Raw genomic sequence first — 26,688 nt, forward strand, 5'->3', positions numbered from 1 at the left:
GAACTACGGATCCCGTCGGCCCCCGCGCGGGGCGTCGGCGTCAGCCAATGGGCTGGAGACAAGTAGGAGAGGAGGGAGAGGGAGACAAGATGGCTGCGGCGACCGCGGCTGGGGCTACTCCGCCGCCCGTGGCAGCGGCTTCGACTGGGACATCGGCCCCGCCGCCACAGTCCCCGGGGCGAGTCAGCAGCAACAAGAGCGGGTTATTGGAGAAGGTGAGGAGCCGGGCCTGGAGACTGAGCCTAGCCATAATTGCTTGAGCCGGGACCTCTGACCTAGCTTCTTCCGCCCAGTCCCTGCCCTTCCTCTTCTTCCTCCTCCTCTCCTGGGGGCCAGAGCCGGTGTCCTCTCCCACCCACTTCACCTCCTGACTGACCCCCCCCCCCCGCCCTGCTCTCTCTCTGCACCGCCCCTCCTGCCTTCCCCCAGTCCTCTCTTCCTGACTCTTCTCTCCCTCTTTTACTTGCACCCCATCTACTCCTGCCCCCTCTCACCTCTGTAGTCCCTTTTCCTCTTCCAGCCCCTTCTCTCTGCACCCTATCTCTTCCCTCCTTTTTTCTCCCATGTATTCCACTTTCTGCCCTTTTTCTCTGCACCCCATTTTCTCCTGTCCCCTCTCCCCCCATACTTCCTTTTCTCCTGCCTCTTCTCCCTGCACCTTATCTACTCCTGCTCTCCCCTCTATACCCTATCTCCTTCTACCCTCTTTCTCTCTATGAACCGTCTCTTCCCTCTCCCCTGCACCCCATTTCTTCCTCTCCTTTCCCCCTGTGCCCCATCCCTTCCTCTTGTCCGTTTCTCTCTGCATTACGTCTCCTCCTGCCTTTCTCTACAGCTCATCTCCTCTACCCTTATTTTATCTCCTCCTGTCTCCTCTTTCCTTCTCCTATCTTGTCTCCTCCTGTCTCTTCTCTTCTACCCATTCCTCCTGCTGTCTCCTTTCCCACCCATATCTCTTCTCTTCCAACTCTTATGTCCTCCTGCCTCCTGTCTTCCTTCCCCCCACTTCATCTCCTCTTCCTCCCCTCTAGACTCTTCCTTCCTCTACTCTTCCTCACCTGTCCTGTCTACTCTTTTAGATTCTGCCTTCTCATCCCTACACCCCATCTCCTACACCTTCTTCCTCTTCATCCATACCCCATTTTCCCCTACATCATCTTCTCTTCCCCCTGCTTTCTCTCTTCCACTCCTGCCCTATCTCCTCCTGTCTCTCGCTCTCATAACCCATTTCTCTCCCCAGTTGTCTTCAGTGTTCTCCATCCCATTTCCTCTTCTTGGCCCTTTTCTTTGTCTTCTGCCTCCTCTTCCCCATCCCATGTTGTTCTCTTTACTTTCCTCTTCAAATCCTCACCCTCCTTCCTTACTCATTTCTCTACTGTTCCCATTTCAGGGCTCTTTTCTCTTCACCCGAGTCCATCCCGTCCTTTGTGGAGCATGTTTTTGTGCTCAGAATCTCTCCTTGAAACCTTCCTTCTGGTGGGAGGGATCTACCCAGACCTTGTCTAGTGACTTCTGAATTTAGGCCACTTCAGTGTTTTTGCTCATCAAGACTGCTTTTGCGGTCTGTGTGATGATCTGGATTGAAAGTCACGAGAGTAAGTTACAGGAATGGACCCTTGCTAGCCAGTGGCTTAGGGGCTTTCTGAAGGGAAAAAGAAGCAAAAATCCAACATGATTCAAGTCCCCAAAGCAGATTTTAGTAGCCTGGGTCATAGTGAACATTAAGCAGAGTGCGGTTACTTCTCTATAGGATTACTAGGAAATATGGTAGGAGAAAAGCAGATTGTTTGGTAAATGAACAAGCATTGGAAGAAACCTTTTGTGTGAAGCTGGGTGTGGGTGGTCTGAAGCTTGTAATACCAGGGGTCTACCCAAAGCTAGTAACAACAACCCTTAAGAGCTTGGGGCTTATTGTTCTTTATTGAGTTAAAGAGTCTCTTTGCCACTAGTCTGGCAGCCTTTAGCAAATAGACTGTTACACAGTGACTGCTCCCCAGTACACATCCTGTCTTTCAGACTGGTTTCCTCATTATTAATCATCAATAATTTATTAAACACCCTAGGCACAAAAGACCTAAAGACAAAAATTAAAGGCTTTGCCCTCAGGCAGCCTACATCCTGCAAAGTGAAACAAATGCATACATGTGTAAGAGCATACAAAACAAATACAAGAGGGGCAGCTAGGTGGCGCAGTGAATAAAGCACTGGCCCTGGATTCAGGAGGACCTGAATTCAAACTTCAGACACATGACACTAGGTGTGTGACCCTGGGCAAGTCACTTAACAAAAGAAAAAAGAAAAAAAAAACAAATACAAGACACTCTGTGTAGGGAAGGGCTGAAGGGTGGTCATTAAAAGCCTCTGGCCAGAAAATGGAACTAGCTAAGACTTGAAGGAAAAAGAGATTCAAAGAGGAAAGGAAGGAGTGCATTCCGGCACAGCCAGCCCAAAGTCAGAGATGAGTGGCCGAGTGATGTATGTGCAGAAGAGTAAGAAGGCCAGAATGGTAGGACCAGGGAAGAGTGGGCAACAAATTTGGGAAGGTGAGTTGGGACCAGGTTGTGAAGAGGGTTGGAGATCAAACATATTTATTTGATTTTTGATCCTAGAAGTCATAGGGAGCTATTGAAATTTAAGTAGGGGAATGATAGGGTCATACCTGCGCTCTAGAGAAGATCCCTTTAGCAGCTGTGTGGAGGATGGAGGAGAATGGGGAGAAGCTTGAGGCGGGGAGATGAGTTAACATAGAAGGCAGGTTTAGTAGTCCAGGTAAGGAATGATCAGAGCCTGAGCGAGGGTGGTGGCCACTGTCAGTAGAAAGAAGACAGATGTGAGAGATGTTGTGGAGATAGAAATAGTAAGATTTGGAAACTGATTGGGTATGTGGGGTGAGGGGAAGAGAGGAGTTGAGGATTATAGTATAACCCTGAGTGACTAGAATTATGGGATGCCCTCTGTAGTAGTATCTTGAAGCTCCAAAATGGAGTGAGTGGTGAGAATAATGAGTTTTGTTCTGGACATGTTGATTTTGAAATTCTTATAGGATGTCTTGTTGCAAATGTCCAATAGGCACTTGGTGGTATAGGATTGGAGCTCAAAAGAGAAACTGAGGCAGAGCATATAGATTTGTGAGTCATCTATGTAGAGATAGTAATCGAACTTATTAAAGCTGATGAGTTCACCAAGAAAGACACTGTAGAGAGAGAATAGAAGACCCAGGAGAGGACCTTGGCGTATACCACAGTTAAGAAGTTAGGAGACTGAAAGGTTAGGTCAGACAGGAGGAAAACCAGGAAAGGGCAATGTCATGAGAACTTCATAGTCTATATAATGAGTTTCCTACTGTTAAGAGGAAATTAAAATAGAGAACCTCATAGACACACACACACACATACACACACACACAGAGAAATCTAGGAGAGCACAGGATCAGTAGTTCGTATACATACAAACACACATTTATGGTTAGAATATGTCTTTATTGAGATATTTGAAAAATAACAATGTTTAAGGGAGAACATCCTTTAAGGAACAGCTCAAATCGAGTTGGCCACCAAAGGTTTTCAAGTGGAATAACCAGTTATTGGGCATGTTGTTGATGAGATTGCCTTGGATGAGATTGGGATAGATGACCTCTGAGTTCCTTTTCATCTCTGCAGTTCTGTGACTGAAGAGCCTGGGGCCTTGGAGTAAAAAAATTATAGGTTTCTAGAGCTAATTTAGTCTAATCTTTTCCTTTTACAGATAAGGAAACTGAGGCTCAGGAAGTTTAAGTGTTTTAGTCACGGTTATATAAAGAATACATAGAGGTGGGATTAGAGCCTTGGCCTCAATTCTCTTTGCACCAGTCCATAAGAATCTCTGGGTTCTAGACCTGGCTCTGTTGTCACTAACTTGCTGTTTGGCCTCAGACAAATGACTTCCTGTCTTTAGCTTTCAGTTTATTCATCCAAAAAAGTACGGGTGCTGGAGAAATTAATCCCTAAAGGAAATTCAGCTCCAGTGTTCCTTGGTTCTTGAGTTCCCGATGGATGAGAAAAGGCCTCACAGAGTAAGGGGATTTGTGCTTCATCTTAGAAAAAGGATAAGACTGGAGAGAGGATAAGGTGGAGAGAGATTCTCAAGCAATGTACATGATGTGTCCAAGAAACATTTTGTTGTCTACATTCATTAAGGATAACTGATAGAATAAAGTATTTCTACTTCCCTCTCTGTGACCCAACCAAGTTTTTAGGCTCATTGCTGTCAATCTTGGATTTACCTTTTTGCTGCCATCTTTCAAAATTGCAAAGTGAATCGGTGTCAAAATTAAGCCAAGAATCCTAAAAATCATGGCATTTTAGCACTGAAAAGGGACCTTAGAGATTATCAGGGCCTGACTTTATTTTATAGATTAGTAAGTTGAGTCCAAGAAAATTGAAGTCATTGACTCTTTTTTTTCCCCTGGGGCAGTGAGGGTTAAGTGACTTGGCCAAAGTCACACAGCTAGTACATGTCAAATGTCTGAGGTCATATTTGAATTCAGATCCTCTTGAATCCAGGGCTGGTGCATTATCCACTGCACCACCTAGCTGCCCTCGAAGTCATTGACTCTTAATGGAACCTCAGAAATGAGACAACCAGGGGGCACAGTGGATATAGTGCAGAAAGTCAGGAAGACCTGTGTGTATGGCATCAGACACTAACAGGCAAATCACTTAATCTCTTTCAGGCTTAATTTCCTCATTTGTAAAATGGGGCCAATCATAGCATGTACTTCTCAGGGTGGATGATCAAATGAAATAATAGATGTAAAGTGCTTTGCAAACCTTAATGTATTATATAAATATTAACTTATAATTTTTGGAGAAGAAGCCCTAGTATAGTGGATACAGTGCAGGACTTGGAGTTAGGAACACCTGTGTTCGGATTCCACTTCAGTTACTTAGAAGCTGCATGATTCTAGGCAAGTCATTTAACTTCTTGATCTCAATTTCTTGTAAAATGAAAGGCTTGGACTGGATGCTTGCTCTAATCTTATAAATGCTTACTTAGTCCAGCCCCTTTGAGAAGAAAAACTCCCCTCTATAAGATCGCTAAGTTGGTCATCTAGCCTTCTTACTAGCCTTTTGGCTTGCTCAAAGTAATTTAGCCAAGTACATTGTTCAGATGAGTCAGTCATTAAACATTTATTTTTTAAATACACAATTACTATTTTAAAATTTTTATCCAGAATCACCTATAAAGTTGCAAAGCATTATCACATGAATTTTCATGTAACTTAGCAAGACCAAAATTTGAGTCAACCAGGAAATTAATGTTTACAGTTTCCATGGGTGCATAGAAGACTTGCTATTTCCCTTGTACATATAGAGAATATGATTGGCTTATTCTTCTTTAGAGACAAATATCATTCCTAGGATCAACAGTGATTTGATAAGCAAAAGAGCTTAGTGAACCTTTCTACTAAAAAAAATGCTATTTTCTCAAAGATCTCACCATTTACTCTGTAATTATCCTAATATATAACCAACTTCCAAGATTAAAAAAAAAACCAAAAACAAACAACCCTGCAGTTTACCACCAATAGAACACTTAATTTGGTATCTATAGCTTTTTCCTTAGGCTTTGTTTTATTTGTCAGTAATTTTTCCTAATTTTCATTTTCTTTTATATGTCAAGTATTAAGGATTTCTACCTATTTTCTCAAATTTACTTATTCTTTAGTAGTCAACCAAATTAAATGAGAATGCTGAATATTTCCAAACTTTAAAAGTCTTTAATACCTTGTTCGTTGTATTTGGGGTTTTTAAGTTTTCTTGTGGAGAAAAAAAAATTAATTCGGCCATAACTCAACATTATGTATTGTACACCTGCCACCTCTACAAAAGTGTTGGATAGTAAAATTTGGTGTATGTCATCTTAATTTCTATTGCATGTGGAGGGAGAGATCATCAAGAAAACATAACCATCAGGTGGTAAACCTTGAAAGTCTATGGTTTCCCCTCAAAGTTCAGTTATTATCTTTCATCTGCTCCTTAATCTATTTCATTATCTGATGTAAATTACTCTAGTTTTCTGGTACGTTGCAGGACAGTCAGTGTAGTAGTTTATGTAGGAGACCATGGCATATTCATAAACAGTTTGGAAAATTCCATATTGAATATTGTTTTTGTAGTTTATTTATATTACATCCTGTTTCCAAATCTTATATATAATATAGAATTATCTGTTTGAAGCACAAAAACTATATGAAATCATTGTTTGGGGAAAAAGTCACAGGTGTAGTAACCAACAATAATTCCACCTTCTTTCATTTTATTTTCTAACTCATCAGCTACTCTTTCCTCCAAAATGGGACATTCATATTCTTCATCAAAGCTGTCATATCAAAACTGTCCTTGTGCTCATTCACCTACATTAATGTATGTCACTCTTGTTCTTGATGCAAGTTCTTTTCCTAGTGAGTGTGGTTTTTCCAACCCATGGTGTACTTGTGAGCAAGACCTTTGGCTCAGTTTCACACTGGCTGCCTGCTTTCCACTCAGGAGCAGCAGGCTGAAGGGGAGAGCTCAGTACACATCTATAAGTGCCTACTATGTGCCAGGCACTATTCTAAGTGCTAGAGACAATGAAAAAAATCAGAAGACAGTGCCTGTCCTCAAGGAGCTCACAATCTAATGGGTGAGATGACAAGCAAGCAAATATTTACAAACAAGATATATTCCGGATAAATAGGAAATAATGAAAAGAGGGAAGGCACTGGAATTAAGAGAGCTTAGGAACGGCTTCCTTTAGAAGGTGGGGTTGTAGTTGGAACTTGAAGGAAGCCAGGGAAGGCATTAGGCAGAGAGGAGGAGAGCTTTCCAAGCCTGAGGGACAGCCAGCGAAAATGCCTGGGACCTGGAGATGGAATGTCTTGTTTGTGGAAAGCAAATGAAGCCAATGCCACTGGATTGAAGAGTATGTGGCAGGGAGTAAAGTGTAACAAGACTGGAAAACTGGAAAGGTAGGAAAGGCTAGGTATTGAAGGGCCTCGAATATCAAACAGGATTTTCTGTTTCATCCTGGAGATAATAGGGAGCCACTGCAGTTTCTTGAGTTGGGGGGGGGGACAGACCTGCGCTTTAGGAAGATCACATCATTGGCTGAGTGGATTGTAGTGGGGAGAGACTTGAAGCAGGCAGACCCACCTAGCAGGCATGAGCTGAAGAGGGCCTAGACCAGGATGCTGGCGGTGTCAGAGGAGAGAAGCATATTGGTGAGATGGTGCAAAGGTGAAATTGGCAGGTCTTTACTCCATTGGATATAGGGATGAGGGGAGTGAGAGAGAGTAAGGAGTTGAGGAGGATGCCTGTGTTGTGAGTCAGGAATGGGGTTCCCTTCCCAGTAATAGAGAAGCTTGCAGGTTGGGGAAAAGATTTAGGGGGAAAGATAATGAGTTTTGGACATCCAGTTAGAGATGTCTGACAGTCATTTGGAGATGTGAGGTCGGAGGGTCAGCAGAGAGATTGGGATTGGATAGGTAGATGTGAGAAGTCTTCAGCATAGAGATGGTAATTAAATCCATGGCAGCTGATGAGTTGATCAAGTGAAATAGTATCCTGGAAGATGAGAAGAGGGTCTAGGACAGAGCTCCTCAAGGGCTGGGTAAATAGATTTCAGAGGGTCTGTGAAGTTGGATGGAAAACAAATTACATTTTTATTTTTTGCTAACTTTTGTGGCTTTTTTTGTAATTCCATGTATTTTATTTTATACATTAAAAAATATTAAGGGATCCATAGGTTTCACAAGACTGCAAAAAGGGTCTGTGAGACAAAATATTAAGAACTCCTGGACTGGAGGATCTCTTAAGGGCCTTTCCAGCTCTTACATCCTATATTATTGTAGCAGAGTTTAGTCCTCCTCTGAAACTTCCTTGTTTGTATGGCCATAACTTTTGGCTCATTGAATACTGTGCCAGTGGAACATAGGCTGTGACATATCTTGCCTAGCTTTGGAAGGCTTTGAGTATTAGTCTGTTAGTGGACTTTGTGTCAAGCATCTGAGGTCCAGCCTAACTGGAGAGGTGAATTGCCAGTGGCTACTGGATTGAATTTTTCTGGCCACACCACTTCATGAAACTAGTTACTAAAGTGTGAAGGGGGCTTTGATGCATCCAAGGAAATAGGACTCACTCTGATATCATAGATGTTTAAATTATTTTTAGTTGACAAAGGATACTTTGCTTCCAGTTATCTTTTTGCAGATGTGACTTTCTGTTCTGTAGAACTGAACTTAAGTCAACTCAGGCTATTTATGGATTGTAAAATAAATAGAGTGTAGTAGAATAAGTACTGGCTTTGAAGACAGAAGACCCTGGCCTGGGTTCAAGTCCTGATGCTGATACTAGCTACATGGCTTAGGAAAGTGGCTTCCCTTTCTTTTGTTGTTCTGAAGGTTGCTGAGCAAGTCAGTGGTAGAAAGGGGAATACAATTTTTAAGTTGGAACAAGTCAAAGCTAGAAAGTACCTCAGGGAATATAGTCCAGCACCCTTTTTTTCAGAGGAGGTGGCAGATGGGAAAGAATGCTGAATCTGTAATCAGGAGCCCAGAGGTTGGGTTTCAGCTTTGATTGTTATTAGCTGGATGATTCTGGGCAAAGCCTTTAACTTCATGAATCTCTTTCCTTCCTTGTCAAAGGAGGATTATTAATAATGGCAAGGTTATTGGAAGGAAAATGCTTTGTAAATGTGAGTGGTTATTATAGGAACTTAACTAATCATATCATACCTTATATAGCACTTTGCTTATATCAGCCCTAGAAGGGAGGGAATGTAAATAATGTCCTCACTTACAGAGGGGAAAACCAAGGTTTCTCCGAAAGGTGAGCTGACTTGTTCAAGATGGTTCAACCAGTAAATGGTAAAAGTAGTATTTGAACCCAGATCTCTTGAGTCTGAACCCAGTGCTTTTTCTGCTTTAACATGTCTAGATCTTTTCCTCCTCAGTTAGATTATAAGCTTCTCGATAGCAGCCATCCGTCATTTCTTTTCTCTCTTTTCAAAAAAAAAAAAACATTGCCCGCAGTGCTGAACATTTGCTTGGTTTTTGACAGAACCTGTGATTTCATTAATGTAAAAGCTTCTGGTGAGGGGCTTCCCCTGCCAGTGGAGAGGGGCACCTTTTCTGCCACTTTAGAGTCTCACTGAGAGGTGCCCAGCAGTGGGTCACACAGCCTGGATGCATCAGAAGCTTGAGCAGTAGGGGTTGGAGGAGGGGAGGGGAGGAAGTGGGATGGTTCTGGTTGGAAATGTGCCAGGTAGTGGGGATTTTGCTGCTGGGAGGTTAAAAAATAGGTAGTTTAGGAAAAGTAATTCTTGAAGGACTAATTTTGCTTTTCCTGTCAAGAAAAGTCTTTGAATGGGATTTGGGTGATTTGTAAATATAGATGGAATTAACATTTTGGGTTGAGGTTGGATTAGATAACCTCAGAGGACCTTGCTAAAGATCTCATTACTCCAGAGAGCTGGCAGGCCCTTGGATTCTAGGCTTGGTTTCATTGCTAATTAATTTCTTTTGTGTTTTTGAGCAATGGACTGCAGAATCTCGGAGTTGAAAGTGCCCTAATGGATCATCTTGTCTAAACTACACTTGATGAAGAAGCTCCTCTCCAGTCTCTTGTGGTTGGTTGTGTGGCCTCTGAGAGAAGCCTTCTGGTGTGGGGGAACCCACATCACCTCCACAAACAGCACATTTCACTTTTGAGCAGCTAATTGTTAAGAAATGTTTCCTTATATTGAGTTGAGTTCTGCCTCTGATTTCTACCCATTGCTTATAACACTCCCTTCTGGGAACAAGCAGAACAAGTATAATTCCTCTTCCAAGTGATTTCAAATACTTGAGGTTAATTATCATTTGTCTCTTAGGCTTTCTCTTCTCCTGGCTAAACATCTGTTCCTTCAGTAATCTGGGCTCTAGTGTCCTCCCTAAATGAGGCAAAATGGCAGCTGAATGGAGTATTTCAAGCAGGAGTACTGACTAAAGTGATGAGGCGCTGCCCTAGTGCATAGAGTGCTTCGTCTGGAGTCAGGGAGTCCTGAGTTCAAATCTGGCCTCAGCTACTAACTAGCTGTGTGATCCTGGGCAAGTTGCTTCACCTCTGCCTCAGTTTTCTCATCTGTAAAATGGGGATAATAATAACATCTTCGTCCCACGGTTATTGTGCAGATAAAATGGGATATTTGTCAGGGGCTTTGCAGATCTCAAAGTGCTATATAAATGCTGACTCTTATTGTTATCATTACTACTCTTACCTGTGGACATGATGCTTCTGTGAATTCAAAGTAAGGTAACAACTTTTTTGGCTGCCAAGTCACACTTGATGCATAGTTACGTTGTAGTCCATTAAAACTCCTATTTCTTTTTCACATGAACCTTTGTTTAACTGTTTTCTCCTTTTAACTCCTTCACTTGCATAGTTGAATTCTTAGCCTCAGGATAGGATTTTGACATATATTTATTAAATTTAATAGTTTTCTATTCATCTAATCGCTCTCGATTATTGAGATCTTTTTGGATCTTGACTCTCTTACTATGGGTTACCCATCTATTTTTTTTATTTGTGCCTTTGATAAATATGCCTGTATATCTTCATCCATCTTTTACCTGTGAACTGTACAAGTATAAATACAACCCCCTAGGGCATTCCACTGGAGACCCTCCTAAAGATTGACCTTAGCGACTCTTCCTTGCGCTTATTTCAACTGGTTCTTAGTTCACCTAACTGTATTTTCATCTAGCTCATATTTTTCCATCTTGACCCCAAGGAGAGCATGAAAGACTGTCAAATGCTTTGCTGGAATCCACATGGTCCATGCCTGTAGCATTCCCCTGATCGATTTTACTGCTCTAGTCACAGTGTCAAAGAAGAAATGAGGGTTTCTAAATGATCTCTAAGGTCTCTTCCAACTCTAATGTTCCAAGTGCCATGAGTTATTTGACTTTGTCTCCCACGCTGTTCCAGCACTTCATTCTCATCCTGCTGTTCATCGCAGTGTTGCATTTTTCAGCCATTTATTGTTATTGCACTTAATGGCATTTTTATTATTGAAGCAGACCCACTGGAGAAGTGTAATTGCTGAATGGAATCAGTATATCATGATATCGGGGTTATATATTTCACAACAGACTTCAACAAGTTAAAACAGATACCAAGTGACCACTATGTGCAAGACACTGTGCTAACCTTGAGGGACAGAAAGACAAAAACAAATCAGTCCCTGCTTTCAAGCAGCTTATGTTCTGCTAGAGTGAGAGACAACATAAAAATAGGTAAAGATATATAAGGTGGACCAAGGAAGGAGAGAGAGCAGTGATGCCTGGGAGATCAGGAAGGGCCTCACATAGGAGATAGCACCTGACCCAGAAGCAGACTTAGGAGTGACAGAGATGGGATAGGGATTGTAAAGTTTGGGGAACACTGACTGGAACCTAGAGTTCATGAAGGGAAGTTTTATCACATAAGTCTGGCAAAGGAAGTTGAGCCAAACTGTGGAGGTTTGCAGTGCTAGTCTAAAGAGTTTGCTTTTTCTCCTAGAAGTGTTAGGGAGCCACTGAAGGTTGTTGAAGAGGAGAGTGACATCACCACATTGGTCCTTTAAAATTATTTTGGAAAAGGGATATTGGAGAGGGGAGAGATCATAATCTAGTTCTGGGACTGAACTATGTTGGTGGCTTTGAGAGTAGAGAGATGAGCTGCCAGAGAAGTGGAGGTAGAATCAGCAAGTTTTGGACATGAGGGATAAAGGAGAGAAAATACTCAGGGATGACTGCGAGGTTGCTAACCTAAGTGATTGGAGGGATGCCGGTGCTCCGTACAGAGAGAGGGAAGTTTGGGGGAGGGGCAGGTGGGGCATGGTCGGCAGAGGTTACCAGTTTCATTTTGGACCTTGAGGGATGCTCAGTTAAAGATTCAGGCACTTGATGATGCAAGACCAGTGTTTAGGAGGGAGATTGAGCCTGGATATACTATACAGAGATGATACTGGAGACCACCGGACCTGAAGAGCCTACCAAAATAAAGAGAGAGAGAGAGAGTGTGTGTGTGTGTGTGTGTATACATATATACATATATATATAGAGAGAGAGAGAGAGGGAGAGAGAGAGAAAAGAGATACAACGATAGATACTGTACCAGATAGGTGGAGAAAACCTATCTGCTGCAGCGATAAAAATAAAATAAAATAAAGTGTCACAAAAGTCAAGGGAGAAGAGATCAATGTGGTCAGCAAGGCCACAGACTGACAATAGGCCAAGTAGGATGAGAACTAAGAGCATTGGGCTTAGCAGTTGAGATCAGTGATAGCCTTGGAGAATGGAGTTGGAAACAGCTGGGAAAGCAGGAAGTAGGAGCTGTGAGCAGAAGGCTTTTTTCCTAAGAATTTGCGTGTGAGTGAAGTCTTGGCCTCACCATTGTGGTGTAGTGGAAAGAGCAGTGGGCCTGGGCTCAGGAGACTTACCTCATATGGCTAGTTACATTACCTCTTTGAGCTTCAGTTTTCTCAGCTGTAAGATGGGGATAATCGTATCTGTACCTTTAACCTCCACGTTGAGGAAAATGGTATATGATCTATAAGGTCCTATAGACGAGTACGCTTAATATTATTATAGTCAGACTCTTTTCTTCTCTGTCCTTTCTGAGGCCAAGCAGAACAAATTGCATCCCTCTTCTAAATGACAGTCCCTTTAAATACTTGAACACAGTTCCAGCTTTACTTCTCTAGGCTAAAAGTTCTGGTTCAGAAACTGGAAAAATTAATTTGCCTTCTGACTCCAAATTAGCCTTTGTTCAAAGCATTATTTCCCAAACTCATTGGGCACAGAACACTTTGGGGCATGAAAGAGATTGATAGGTCCCATAAAGGTAGGTATGGAATTACCCTGCTAGATGACGGATGGCCAGGAATGTTTTATAACAAAATAGAGGAAGTCACATCTGTTTTCATAATGTAATCATTATATTTTTATCATATACAATTTTATATTTGGTTTTTGAGAGTGAATATATCTCTAGCATAGGCATTTTTCTCAGGGAACCCTTTTTATTTCATGTAGAATAGTACTAATTACAATTTAGGAAATACCAAGCTGTAGAAAATGAGATGGCGTCTTTAAAAGGTGATCCCTAAAGAGTTCTTGAATTGTAATTGGGTAGTATAGAAATCAATTCATGTAACTTTAGAAAAGTTAGAAATGCATGTTGAAGTACTCAGCTGCAGTCAATTTACTGGCTGTATGACCCTGGACAAGTTCCCTCACTTCTATCAACTTTAATTTCCTTTATCTGTAAAGTGGGGATAATAAATGTGCCTCCTTTATAGTGCATTTGTGAGGGTCAGAAGAGATAATATATGTTAAAGTGCTTTGCAAACCTTAAAGATGTAATGCAAATGCTAGCTGCTGTTGTTATTGCCCACTTTATTAGTACATATGAGGAGGCAGGGAAGTGGCTCAGTAGATCAAGTGCTGGCCTTGTAGTCAAGAAGACCTGAGTCCAGATCCATCCAGCCTTTGATGGTTACTAGCTGCAGGACCCTGGGCAAGCTACCTAACCTCCACTTGCCACAATCCACTGGAGGAGGAGACGACAAACTGGGCCAGTATCTTTGTCAAGACGACCCTGTGGACACTGTGGTCCACGAAGTTAGGAAGAGTCGGACGTGACTGAACAGCGACAACAAGGTTACTTTAAAATACTTTCAAAGGCAGTCATCTCAGTAAGTAAAGAGACTGCTTGGGAATAAGTAAAGAAATAAAGAGGAGTAGCAGAAATATTTTGTAAAAGACTATATAAGTGTGACCTGGCATTTATCTGTTCAGACTTTAGGTGAGATCAGAAATCACCGAATTATCCCTCACTTCTCTATCACTTCATCATTTATGAAACTTTGCCTATAAGCGTATTATGCTGCCTTTCGCCTACTTCATATTCTAGACAAACTGGCCTGCTAACTGTTCCTCATTCTGAAAAGCCCTCCATACTAACTAAGAGCGCAGTTTTCTGATGTCTTTGTTGCGGCAGGAGCTACGGCTCCCACACTGGACTGCACGGCCTCTTCAAGATGCTGATCCATGGTCGTCCTCGACTGGTGGAAGCCTACTACTACTACTACTACTACTACTACTACTACTACTACTACTACTACTACTACTACTACTACTACTACTACTACCTCCTGTCTGAGAAAGCTTTTCACAGCCCAGCTCAGTTGCCATCTCCTTCATGGAGACTTTCTTAGTGTTTCCAGTTGCTAGGCTCTTTCCCCCTTCAGATGACTTTGATTTATATAGGTTTGTCTACATGCTGTATCCTTTTGGTGAAATTGTTGACTCTTTTGAGGGCAGAACCATTTCATTTTTGTATTTGTATCCCAGCAGCTAGCAGATAAAGAAAACCGATTTAACAGAATTACCCCAAAATAGAAAGGTCTGCCCCAGGAGGTCCTGGGTTTCCCTTCCCTGAAAGTCTTTCCATCTGACCCTGGATCATCAGTTATTAGGCATATCTGTAGCTGGGATCCTACTTTGGAGGTAGAACGTGGGTGAGGAGAATCTGGTTAATGTGGGAATTTTAACTATACATATTTGTAATGGTTTCTGTCTTTCTTGCTTTCCCAATGTTTGAATCTCTTCACATATTGAGATTCTGTGATTTTATTTCTTGCCTTCACACGGGATGTAATCTTGTGTCTGAACCTCAGTTTCTTCATCTGTAAGATGAAGATAAAAATCTTAGCATTCCACCTTCTGGAAATGTTAGGAAAGTTCTTTGGTGCCGTTAAGGCTTAATTAAAATGTGAGGAATTATTATTTGAAGTACTTAGGACTGCAAACCCCTTTTATCTAAGTTCCAAATAATGAAGAGGCTAAAAACTCTACATTCCTTTCTATTACTCCCATTCCAGTCCCCCTGAAAGCCAAACAACATATTCTAAAACTCAGTTTGGTATTGACTGCTTTGTTTATCTGTGCCATGTCACTCTTTATTATTTATTTAACAAACATTTAGTGCTCATTGATAAAAATAGATAAGACATAGGCATATATAATTATAGTACAGATAACATGTAACTATAGAAGAACATTAGGGTAAGATGTGATAGGTGTATAAATTGTTATAGTTGGGAGGGACCTTAGTCATCACCTTGTCAGATTCCCTCATTTTATAAATAAGGAATCTCAGGTCCCAGAGAAGGGAAATGGCCTGTACAGGGGCACATTGCTTATAAGGGGCAGAACCAAGATGTGAACCCAGCTCTCTCTTCTGTGAATTCACAGGAAGCAATGACGTCAAATAGTCAGGGAGGATTCCTGCATGAAAGAGGTAGTATTGGAGCTAGTCTTTGATGGATAGACTATCAGTGGGTAGAGGTGAAGATGAGGGATATATTTAGGGAATGAAGGCACAAAGCATGGTGTGTGTTCAGGTAATGATGGTTTGGTGGAATTTACTGAAGAGTGGCTTTCTGTGCTCCAAAACACAGCGTGCAAAGTGATCCATTTAAAATTGTACTAAAATAGCAGCTCTTTTTGTGGTGGTAAAGAATTAGAAATTGGAAGGAGGGCAAGCGCCTATTAACTGGAGACTGGCTGAATAAGTCATGGCATATGAATGAGATTGACTTGTAAGAAATGATGAAGGGGATGGCTTCAGAAAAATCTGGGAAGGTTTGTATGAATTGACATAGAGTGAAGTAAGCAGTAACTGGAGAATTACAATAACAAAAGTATTGTAAAGACAATTTTGAAAGACTTAGGAACTCTGTTTAACACAATGACCACATAACTCTAGAAGACTAATGATAACATATGCCATCCACCTCCATATATAGAGCTGATGGACTTTGAGTGCAGATTGAAACGCCAAGGGCTGGGAGTGAGGATGGAATGCATGCTTATGTGGGGATTTGTCTTGTTTGCACATATTCGTAATGGGTTTTGTTTTTTGGTTTCTCAGTGGGAGGGGAGATGAGAGGGAGAGAATTCTTAACTGAAAATAAAATAATATTGAATTTTAGAACAAAATAAAACTGATCCATGTTGTATCACAGTGTAGTGTTTGTGTGTTGCAAGAAATAGCAAGGAAGCTTTGGAGTGCATTCAAAGTCTTTATTCCCTCTACCAGAAGGAAGAGGTGATAGTTACTTTTCTGTTGGAAAATTTTCTATTTTTCTCTTTCTTTTTTAACTGCTATATTCCCTAGAACTTCAGGCATCATCAGTAGGCAACGAGTAAATATTATGTGTATTCATGGGTTTTCTAAATTGGACCTTGTCGGATTTGGAGGTATATTTTAATTTCAGTTGGTTACCAAGTCCTTTGATGTGAAACTTTTCAATTTGTGTTCCAGTGGAAGATTGATGATAAACCTGTAAAAATTGACAAGTGGGATGGATCTGCGGTGAAAAATTCTTTGGATGATTCTGCCAAAAAGGTACTTGCTTCCTTGTAACATCATTTGTAGCTTCCTTTTAAAAATTAGCAGCCTTCAAAATACCTGCCTGCAGACAACCAGTAATCCATCTCCAGTGGGTCTTTTTTATGTGTGTCTGGACTCCAGTGACCAATGATTTTGAAAGATTGAAACTAAGCTAGAAAGGATTGTGGTGATTTGTCTTCACAAAGTGGAGCTGCCAAATTGGCCTAAAAATGTTCCACTCCCATGGTTGCCATCCTAGTTCAGGCCTTTCTAACTGTACCTGTACTATTGAAATAATCCAACTGGTCTGTGTCTCCAGTTTTCCACCCCCTCTTCAATGCATCCTTGACATAGAGATGCCAAAATAATCTTCCCTATACAACTTGCTTTTATAACTGTATTTCAACATAATTGGTTTCTCTTATAGACATATGCATTTTATGCATTTAAAAACATGATTCTGTGGAGTCCATAGGCTTCACCAGACTGCCAGAAGGGTCTAGGATACAAAAAGGATTACAAATAAGCTTTTTCAGCTTGGTATTTAGTTATTTTCTGGCTACAATCTCTCTTTCTAGCATTATTTCACACTATTCCTTTTTCATACTCATTAAGTTTCAGCCAGGAAGAAGTAAGTTGTTCCTAGTTTTTATTTTGTTCCCTTCTTTCTTTGTGCGTTCATGCAAACTGTCCCCATGGCTAAGACATATTCCTTTGCATCTCTTGAAATTCTTTTCTTTCAAGGTTCCAGCTCAGATGTTGTCATTTCCTCTGGGTAGCTCCAACTAAAAGAAATCTTTTCCCCAAATTTTCCTAGAACATTTTGCCCCTATACATTCTACCTTGTATCCTACACATTTGTATACATGTCCCATCCTTCTATAAGGTTGTAATCTCTCTAGGGCAAGGATTATATTTTTTTACATGTTCCCAATTGTATTTTTCATGTTTCTAGTACCAAGGCATGCAGAGCTGAATCAGATTGCTTTGGGTTAGCAGCAGAATGTGTGGACTTGCTTGGAAGTCCTTAAGTAAATAGATTAAACATTCAAGTTGCCATATATGGTTTAGAGATGGCGTTGGCAGACTATGTACTCAGTCACTGTCTGCTTTTGTAAGGTCCTTGATCTAAGAGTGTTTTTTTACATTTTAAAATGTGATAAAACTTTACTTAAAAAATGAAAACTGTTCTTAGCTCCCGGGCCATATGAAAACTGGTGTATTTGGCCCCATGGCCTGTAGTTTGCCAATTTTTGGCGTAGAGTATAATCCTGAAATACTTAGATTAGGTAACTTTGACCTTGTCTTCATGATTTGATGATTCTCATTACTTCAAAAGATCTGTTATTTCATTGTCCATCCTTTGTCCTAACATGATGTTGATTATATGATTTAAAAAAGCATCTCTCTCTCTCTCTCTCTCTCTCTCTCTCTCTCACACACACACACACACACACACACACACACACACACACACACAAAAGAAGAAATATATCCCTGTTAACTGGATTCCTCAGTTTGTTTTCGTTTGTTTCCTCACCAGGTGCTTCTAGAAAAGTACAAGTATGTGGAGAATTTTGGTTTGATTGATGGCCGCCTCATCATCTGTACGATCTCCTGCTTCTTTGCCGTTGTGGCTTTGGTCTGGGATTACCTGCACCCCTTTCCAGCATCGAAGCCAGTCCTTGCCTTATGTGTCATATCATATCCTTTTACTCTCTGCTTTTTTTTTTTAACCTTCTAAAACATGCTGATTGATCTACTTACCTGGGAGGTGGGGTCTGAATTACAGTTAAGCTGGAGAGAAGGAACAGGAAAGAGAGGCAAAGGAAGTCATCTGGGGGCAGCTTGGTGGCACAGTGGATAGAGCACCGGCCTTGGATTCAGGAGGATCTGAGTTCAAATCCAGCCTCAGACACGTGGCACTTACTAGCTGTGTGACCCTGGGCAAGTCGCTTAACCCTCATTGCCCTTAAAAAAAAAAAGAAATCATCTTGAGTAAGAGGCAGCTTACTTTTGGACTGACGAGATCTGGTTTCCAGTGGTGATTCTGTCACTAAGCAGTGAGAACTTGGACAAATCACTTCCCCTCTTGTTGGATCATCTTTAAAGTGGGGATGAGTAGTTCTGGCACTATTTACTTCATAGGATTGTTGTAAGGAACATCATTAAGATTTTTGAAGTGCTTAGAAATTTGCACTCCAGAAATCTGGTTTCATTCCTGACTGATGCAGGTAATCTTAGGAAGGAGCCATAAATTCCTCTTTGACAGATCAGAGATTGCAGGTTGGAAGGGACCTTAGAGATCATCAAATCCATCCCCTTCCATTTTGCTGGAAGGGATGTGGCTTCCCCAAGGCCACCTAACTAGTAACTGGTAGTGCCAAAATGCAAGCCAATGTCCTTTGGTTCCAAATCCATGGCTCTTTCTCTGATGCAGGTCCTTTAGCCAGCCCTTCTAAGGCCTGGCTTCTGGTCCCTCTCTTGCAGATATTCTCCACCTTGTCTGTGTCCCTCTGCATGCCACTTCTTTTTGTACCATAAAAAAAAATGAAATAAATAAGGGTTTCAGAGAAAGAAGACACAAACTGTTAACAGCACTGCTATAGAATTGTAGTGCAGGAAAGGACCTTAGAGATTGAGTCCAGTCTTATCTGACTGATTTGGAAATGGACCCAGAGAGACTGGTTGACTTGCTTACAGTAGCACAACCATCTCTGAAGGAAGAAAGTTTCCACAGTCTCTTTAATTTCCATATCTTTGTTGTGACTTGTTATAGCTTTCTGTTTCCTTAACATACCCTGAACCTATTTCATCATGATGGGAATCCTGACCATCTATACTTCATATAAGGAGAAAAGCATTTTCCTTGTAGCACATAGAAAAGATCCGTCAGGAATGGATCCCGACGATGTTTGGCAGCTCTCTTCCAGTCTTAAACGGTATGCTCATTTCATGATTCTTTATATGATAAAGAAGTAGGTTTTCCTTCAAGCATTTTTATTGCCATTCATTGTCTCCCTCCCTTGCTCCTTCCTTCCCTCCCCCTCTTCTTTTTCTTTCCCTCCTTCCCCCCCTTTTCTCTTCCCTCTCTTCCTTTCTCGCTCTTTCGCTCCTCCCTCCCTCTCTCTCCCTTTCCTTTTTTTCAAATTCACATTTATGTAGCCCTTTAAAGTTTGCAAAAAAAATTTTTTTCCCCCTCACAAGAACCCTATGAGTTAGGTAGTACATTTTACCAGTGAAAAACTGAGACTCAAGAATCTCTCCACCGGCACTAAGGTGGTACAGTGATAGAGTGTGGGGCTTGGAGTTAGAAAGACTTGAGTTCAAATCCAGCCTCAGATAGTTTAACTAACTATTTGACTCTGGGCAAGTCACTTAACCTGTTTTCCTCTTTCCTCATCTATAAAATGGAAACAATAAAAGCACCAACCTTCCAGGGTTGTTGTGAAGATCAAATGAGGTAATATGTATAAAGTGCTTAGACAGTGCCAGGCACATAGTAGCCACTTAATAAATGCTTGTTTCCTTCCTCCTTTCTGAGAGGTGAAGTCTCACATAGTAAGCATCTGAGGAGAGGTTTGAACCCTACTGACTAGCACCTAGCCCAGTGCATCCTACACTTTCCAGTGCTTTGCTGCTATAAAGAGTGCTCTTATGAATAGGATTAATGCTTCCGACAGGCAGGCATCGCTGATCAAAGGGTGGTAGACGTTTTAGTCACTTTTCTTCCCTAATTCCAAACTGCTTTCCAGAATGGTCAGAGTACTTCATAGTTCCATTAACGGGATAAAACCATCTATCTCTTCCCATAGCTCCTCTAATATTAACTTCTCATTTTGGGGGGGGGGGGTGTCATGAATGCTAATTTGAATGAGAGTTAAAACCCCAGAATTGTTTTAATTTGCATTTCTCTTGGTAGTGGTGTTTTAGAGCATATTTTCTCTCCTGTAGTAAAATATATAGTACTATTACTATATACGAGAGAATGTATAGAGTACTCTAATACTATTTCTTTACTCCATATGTGGTATATATACAGTATTATAATGTAGTACATTGTAGTATAGTAATATAGTAACTAAAGTACATAATTTCTCTTCTGAAAAGTATTCCTATCTTTTGACTCATGCTATTCTTAGGTATAACTTTCATTATATACTGTGTCTTCCTCTTCTACTTCATCTCCCACTAATAGACTCTATGTTTTTTGAGAGAAAAGTCTCCCCCACCCCCATTTTTAATCCCCCAGTGCCTAGCATAGAATTCTGTGCATAGGTCAACATTTGTTGAATCAATAGCAGTGGCAGACATTCCTTGAGCATCTTCTCCAGGTAGGGCTCTGTGCCAGGTACTGGGAATGTAGAAGTATAAAATGCAGTTCTTGCCTTCTGAGTGTTGATAAACTAGTTTGGGAACTAAGACATATCAACAGAAATAAATCTTATAAATAATACAAGGCAGTTTCCTCCAAGTGCTAGATAAATAATGGGTTGGACATTAGGTAGATCATAGGACCAAGAACTAGAAAGGATTTTAGAAATCATGTCATATAACCCCTTAAATTTATAGTTGAGAAAACTGAGGCCTAGAAAAAGGAATGGGATGAATGAGAAAGCATTTATTAAATGCAGTGTTTCAGGCATTGTGGTAAGAACTGGGATTAAAAATACTAAAGAGACATATTGCTTCCCTTAAGAATCATACATGTAGAAGAGTGATGGCAAGGGAAGTTTTGAATTCCACAGAGTAGAACTATAGGGTCGTCCGTTGAAAATGCCTTTTCTAGAAGCATCGGTGATAATGATAATGATAGCTGACTAGAATTTATACAGTGCTTACTATTTGTCAGGTACTGTGTTAAGTGCTTTACAAATATTATCTCATTTGATTTTCACAGCAATCCTGGGAGGTGGGAGCTGTTATCCTCATTTTACAGTTCAGGAAACTGAGGCAAACAGGTTTAAGTGATTTATTCAGGGTCACACAGCTAGTGAGTGTCTGAAGCCCAATTTAAACTTTAGTCTTTTTGACTCCAGACCTAGCGCTCTATCCACTGTGTGATGACTAGTCGCCAGCTCTGTTGATTTAATTATAACTGCCATTGTTGGGGGGAGGGGCGGGGTGTGAGAAAGTTGGGTGAGGAAATGTTTGTCCTTTGAAGAGGACCATTGACATCATGGAGCGATATCTTAACTCCAGCGTGAATTGGATTTAAGTGAGTCAGAATTGAGCAAAGTTGTCAACCTCACTCTCTCTTCCGAGTTAGACATCCAGTGGCAAGAGCAATGTCAAGATGACTGCCAGTGGCCTGGGATGCAGCTCGTGAGCTTGGCATCTTCTGTGTCTGACCAAACTCTTAAGTGCTTCACAATGCTTGCTTCAGCTGCCTTCATGGACATTGGAACAGATTGTTCTCATCCACCCATTCTGCCAGGGGAAGTCTTCACATGCTTAGAGTTAGACATCCCCCTAACTCACTGACAGGTTTGAGGCCTGTTGTTTACCCTCAACCTGTTTTAGCCTGCCTGCTGAAATGGTTTACCAGGTGTGGCTGGTACATGTTATGGCTCTTTGGAGCCACAGGGAAGAGTTGAATGGCAGGTGGACACCACAGGTGGATAAGCAGCCCTGAAAAGGGCTCAGCAGGCCCTCGCACTAGAGGTACTAGTTCTCATTAAGCACCCCACACATCACATGAGAAGTGTAGTAACATGCTTACGGTCACACAGGCATTGGGTCGAAAAGCTAGGATTTGAACACAGGTCTCATCTCTAAGTCTACTGTTCTTCCAACTGTACCACACTGTAGTGCCTTCTTCTCTAAGGCTTACTTCCATCTACACACAAACTCTTCTTCCAGGGACAGGTGATCCACAAAAGTATCACCTAAGAAGAGTTTTAGAACTAAGCCTGAATGATGTGTAGGACTTAGACAAGCAGAGAGGGAAGGGTTAAGGGCATTCTGGAGTGGGCCTTTCCTGTACTCCGAGCTGCTAGTGCCTTCTTCTCTAAGGCTTACTTCCATCTATTCCCTGTGTCTCCTGTGCGTACCATAGGAGCATAGAAGATGGCATTAGAGCTGGAAGAGACCTTAGGCCATCTGGTTCAAACGTCCTCATTTTATTGATGAAGAAACTGGGGCTATTAGAGGTGAAGTAACTTGCCCATACCTATTTGTAGTATGTATTGTCCTAGTCCCTAGCCTGTTCACCTGTCCCCTCTCCCCCATTAGAGTTTAGTCTCCTTGTATTCCCAGGTCCTGACACATAGTAAGGTCTTAGTAAATGCTTATTGATGCTTTGCCCTTTGGTCATTTGCCAAATCCTATTGATTCTTCTTTCATCTGTTTGTCCACTATTTCCTTTTCATTACCACTGTCTTCAAAAGGCTCTGATCACCTCTCACATAAAATTGCAGGGTCTACCCTCCCTAGTCTCTTCCTACTCCCATCTGTCCTGAATACCACCTCCAGATTCATCTCCCTAATGGACTAATCCTGTAATTGTCTCAAAAAGCCAATTCAAGGCAGCTAGATGGCACAGTGGATAGAGCACCGGCCCTGGATTCAGGAGTACCTGAGTTCATATCCGGCCTCAGACACTTAACACTTACTAGCTGTGTGACCCTGGGCAAGTCACTTTAACCCCAATTGCCTCACTTAAAAAAAAAAGCCAATTCAGTGGCTTCCCCATGGCTTACAGGTTAAAGTCCAAACTCCTCAGGCTTACTTTTTTTTAGTTCCAAATTCCCTCCCTCCCACACCTCCTTTGAGAAGGCAATCAATTTGTTATTGACTATATGTTTGAAGCATGCCAGAACTTTTTTTCATGTTAGCCATGTGGCAAAAGAAAATGCTGACAAAAAGGAGAAAAATAAGGGGAAAAGTATGCTTCAGTTTACATTCAGAATTCTTCAGTTCTTTATCTGGAGGCAGACAGAATTTTTCATCATGGGTTCTGTGGAATTGTCTTGGATTATTGTCTTGATCAGAGTAGATAAGTCGTTCATAGTTGGTCATCATTAAAATATTACTGTTATTGTGTACAGTGTTCTGGTTCTGCTCACTTCACTTTGCATCATTTCGTATAAATCTCCACAGGTTTTTCTGAAACTACCCTGCTCATCATTACTTATAGCACAGTACTATTCCATCACAATTATATACCAGAACTTGTTCAGGCATTCCCCAATTGATGGGCATCCCCTCAATTTCTTCTTTGCCACTACAAAAAGTTGCTATAAATATTTTTGTACAAATAGGTCCTTTTCCCTTTTCATTCATCTTTCTGGGATGTGGACTTAGTAGTGGTATTGCTGGGTGAAAGGGTATGCACAGTTTTATAGGTCTTTGGGCATAGTTCCTCCAGAATGGTTGGACTAGTTCACAACTCTACCAACAGTGCAGCAGTGTCCCGGTTTTTCCACATCCCCTCTAGCATTTGTCATTTTTCTTTTCCTGTCATATTAGCCAGTCTGATAGCTGTGAAGTCATACTTCAGAGTTGTTTTAATTTATGTTTATCAGTAATGATTTAGAATATTTTTTCCATGTGACTATTGATACCTTTGATTTAGTCTTCTAAAATCTGCCTATTCATAATCTTTGATCATTTATCAACTGCGGAATGGCTCTAACTTTGATAAATTTGGCCCAATTCCCTATATATTTGAGAAATAAGACCTTGATGACTTCCCATGATCCTCTCTATCTTTTGTTTGATCATAAATTCATCCCTTATCTATAGATCTGACAGGCATATTTTCTCATGCTCCCTTAATTTACTTATATCACTCTTTATGTCTAAATCATTTATCCATTTTGACCGTATCTTGTTAAATGATGTGAGATGTTGGTCTCTGCCTAGTTTCTGCCAAACTGCTTTCAAGTTTTCCTAGCAAATTTTGTCCAATAGCAAGTTCTTATTTCAAAAGATTTGCATTTTTGGGTTTATCAAACACATGATTACTATGATCATTTACTATTGTATATAGTATACCTAATCTGTTCCAGTGATCCACCACTCTATTTCTTAGCTGGTACCATTTTTTCATTGATTCCCATGATAGTCTTTACCTTTTGTTCTTTCAGATGAATTTTGTTATTATTTTTTCTAGCTCTATAAATTTTTTGGTGGTTTTATTGGTATGACATTGAATAACTAAATTAACTTAGGTAAAATTGTCTTTTTTATTATATTGGCTTGGTCTACCCATGAGCAATTGATATTTCTCCAACAGTTTGTGTTTCCTATCTACTTTTCTATTCTTTTCCCTGCCACCGTTTCCTTTTGTGTGAAAGTGTTGTAACAGATTAGTGTTGGGAGCAGTGAAATCACAGATCTTTAAGGTATGTTGTATCCATCTAACTACATTAAAGTCCTTGTTGACAGAGATCCTACAGTAAGAGTGAAAAGAACATGAAGCCAAGGGAGGGCTTCTACTTTGTGCGGCTTGTTGGGAGGTGTGTGTGTGTGGGGGTGTTGGTGAATATTGCAAAAAGAAAAGAGAATCAACAAAATATCCATGTTTCTTGATATTTAAGTTGATTTTAAAAATGAAAAGAAAAATCAACTGGGATTGAGATCCTGACTCTAATTTACTATGTGACCATAGAAAGTCACTTAATTGTGTTGTACCTTCATTAAATTCAGTAATTCAAATAAATATTCTTTTTGGTGTGACTATGCCACAGTACCTACCTCTGTTGATAACGAAGTGTTTTGTAAACTGGAAAAAATCTACACAAATATTAGTTGTGGTTCATTTCAATGTGCGGAACACAAGATGTTGTCTGTAGTAGATGCTGCTTACTATTGATGAGTATATTTACCAAACTTGAATTCTGTATGTTGTGTCCTGGTACACAGATTTGATGACAAGTATACCCTGAAGCTGACCTTCATTAGCGGGAAAACCAAGCAGCAGAGGGAAGCAGAGTTCACTAAGTCCATCGCTAAGTTTTTCGACAACAGTGGGATGCTGGTGATGGAGGCCTACGAGCCTGAGATCTCCAAGCTCCACGACAGCCTTGCCACAGAGAGGAAAACAAAATAACCCTTCCAGGAGTGGTGTTTTTTCTGCTGGGATCCTGCCGACCACACACAAACACACACACACAAAACAACAAAAGCAAACCGGAAACAAACACCCACAAGCCAGAAACTAAAACAGATAGAGTCAAATAAAGAATGTTGAAAATGTCTCATGTTTTGTCATGAAATCCTAGTCCCTTCTGGATCAATAGGATTTTCTAAAGCGGAACCAGGAGCTGGGAGCCAGCGAACTCGTTGGTCCGACCCGGTCTGTATGGTTGCCTTGCTCCAACCTGTCATTACGGTCGCTCTCTGACCTTTGGGATTGATTGGATTGAAAGACTCTTGACTTATCAAGGACTTTTGGAAGGAATTTTTTGCTTGAAGCTCTATAGACTTCCTCCTTTGTACCTGGCAGTGCTTATACCATGCAGCAGCGCTTCCTGCCACACCTGCCCCTTGCTCTAAAATTTTTTTAACCTGTTTCCCCTAAGGCTGACTGTTTTACCTGTCCATTATTATTATTTTTTTATCCCAGGCCCTGCCTCCTTCAGGGATTTTAGGACAAAACCTTTGGGGTACAACAGCTTCCAATCACAGACTCACTTTTGAGTTTTGTATTTATTTGACCGAATTGGGGGGTGTGACTGACTTTAAAAAGTAATAATACAAAATACCCATCACTTTAATTTGTGGAAAACAGCCCAGGGGAAGGAGAGATCCTTCTTCTGGATATCAGGTTTTATGCTCTTGACCAATCAAATCAGTCAATGGCATTTTTAGTTCTCTTTATGTCCTCCATGGCTTCCCCTACCCTTGCCCCCCAACTCTCCTGTTTCTTAATTTCTGTTCTGTGTCCCTTATTAACTGCCATTTTCTAAATGAATTTTTTTCAATAAAAGGAAAGAAGAGATGCAAACATGGTGTTGTGTCTTAATGGCAGGGAAAGATCGGCTTGTGTCTATGTGGAGCTTTTATTGAGTTGTCCACCAACATGCTTGAGTTGAAGCTCCTAGGATTTAGAGCAGGCAGGGATGTGGCCTTGGGTAGGGGGAGAGGAACAAGCACCAGGCCTTAGTCACCAGTGTTTGTATCCTGGCTTTGCCACTTTTATCAGTCTGAGCTTGAGTCTTCTCATCTGTAAAAGAAGGGAGTGTGATTTCATATGCAGTACCAGAGTGGGAAGGAAACTTTGAGATCACCTCTGAGCGAATCG

At 41.1% G+C, this 26,688-nt stretch overlaps 1 protein-coding gene and 1 pseudogene across 1 annotated transcript; one reads left to right on the forward strand and one right to left on the reverse strand.

Moving 5' to 3' along the window:
- The first annotated feature begins 52 nt into the window (after nt 1-52).
- On the forward strand, nt 53-26,391 carry SPCS2 (signal peptidase complex subunit 2). The gene is made up of 5 exons (XM_043996793.1): nt 53-215; nt 16,371-16,454; nt 17,983-18,143; nt 19,247-19,381; nt 25,308-26,391. Exons 1-5 carry the CDS (start codon nt 90-92, stop codon nt 25,492-25,494), a joined length of 693 nt encoding a protein of 230 aa, XP_043852728.1. The 5' UTR covers nt 53-89; the 3' UTR covers nt 25,495-26,391.
- LOC122750131 lies at nt 5,993-11,902 on the reverse strand (annotated as a pseudogene).
- Nucleotides 26,392-26,688: the final 297 nt, after the last annotated feature.

Source organism: Dromiciops gliroides, chromosome 3 (genome assembly GCF_019393635.1).
Source record: "Dromiciops gliroides isolate mDroGli1 chromosome 3, mDroGli1.pri, whole genome shotgun sequence".
In the NCBI taxonomy this organism is placed as follows: domain Eukaryota; kingdom Metazoa; phylum Chordata; class Mammalia; order Microbiotheria; family Microbiotheriidae; genus Dromiciops; species Dromiciops gliroides.

Bases quoted from the DNA above. Each gene is read 5' to 3' on its own strand.
- SPCS2 (XM_043996793.1), top strand. From the start codon at position 90: ATGGCTGCGGCGACCGCGGCTGGGGCTACTCCGCCGCCCGTGGCAGCG. The intron at 16,455-17,982 runs GTACTTGCTTCC...TTTCCTCACCAG, and splicing joins TGGATGATTCTGCCAAAAAG to GTGCTTCTAGAAAAGTACAA. The intron at 18,144-19,246 runs ATATCCTTTTAC...CATACCCTGAAC, and splicing joins CTTGCCTTATGTGTCATATC to CTATTTCATCATGATGGGAA.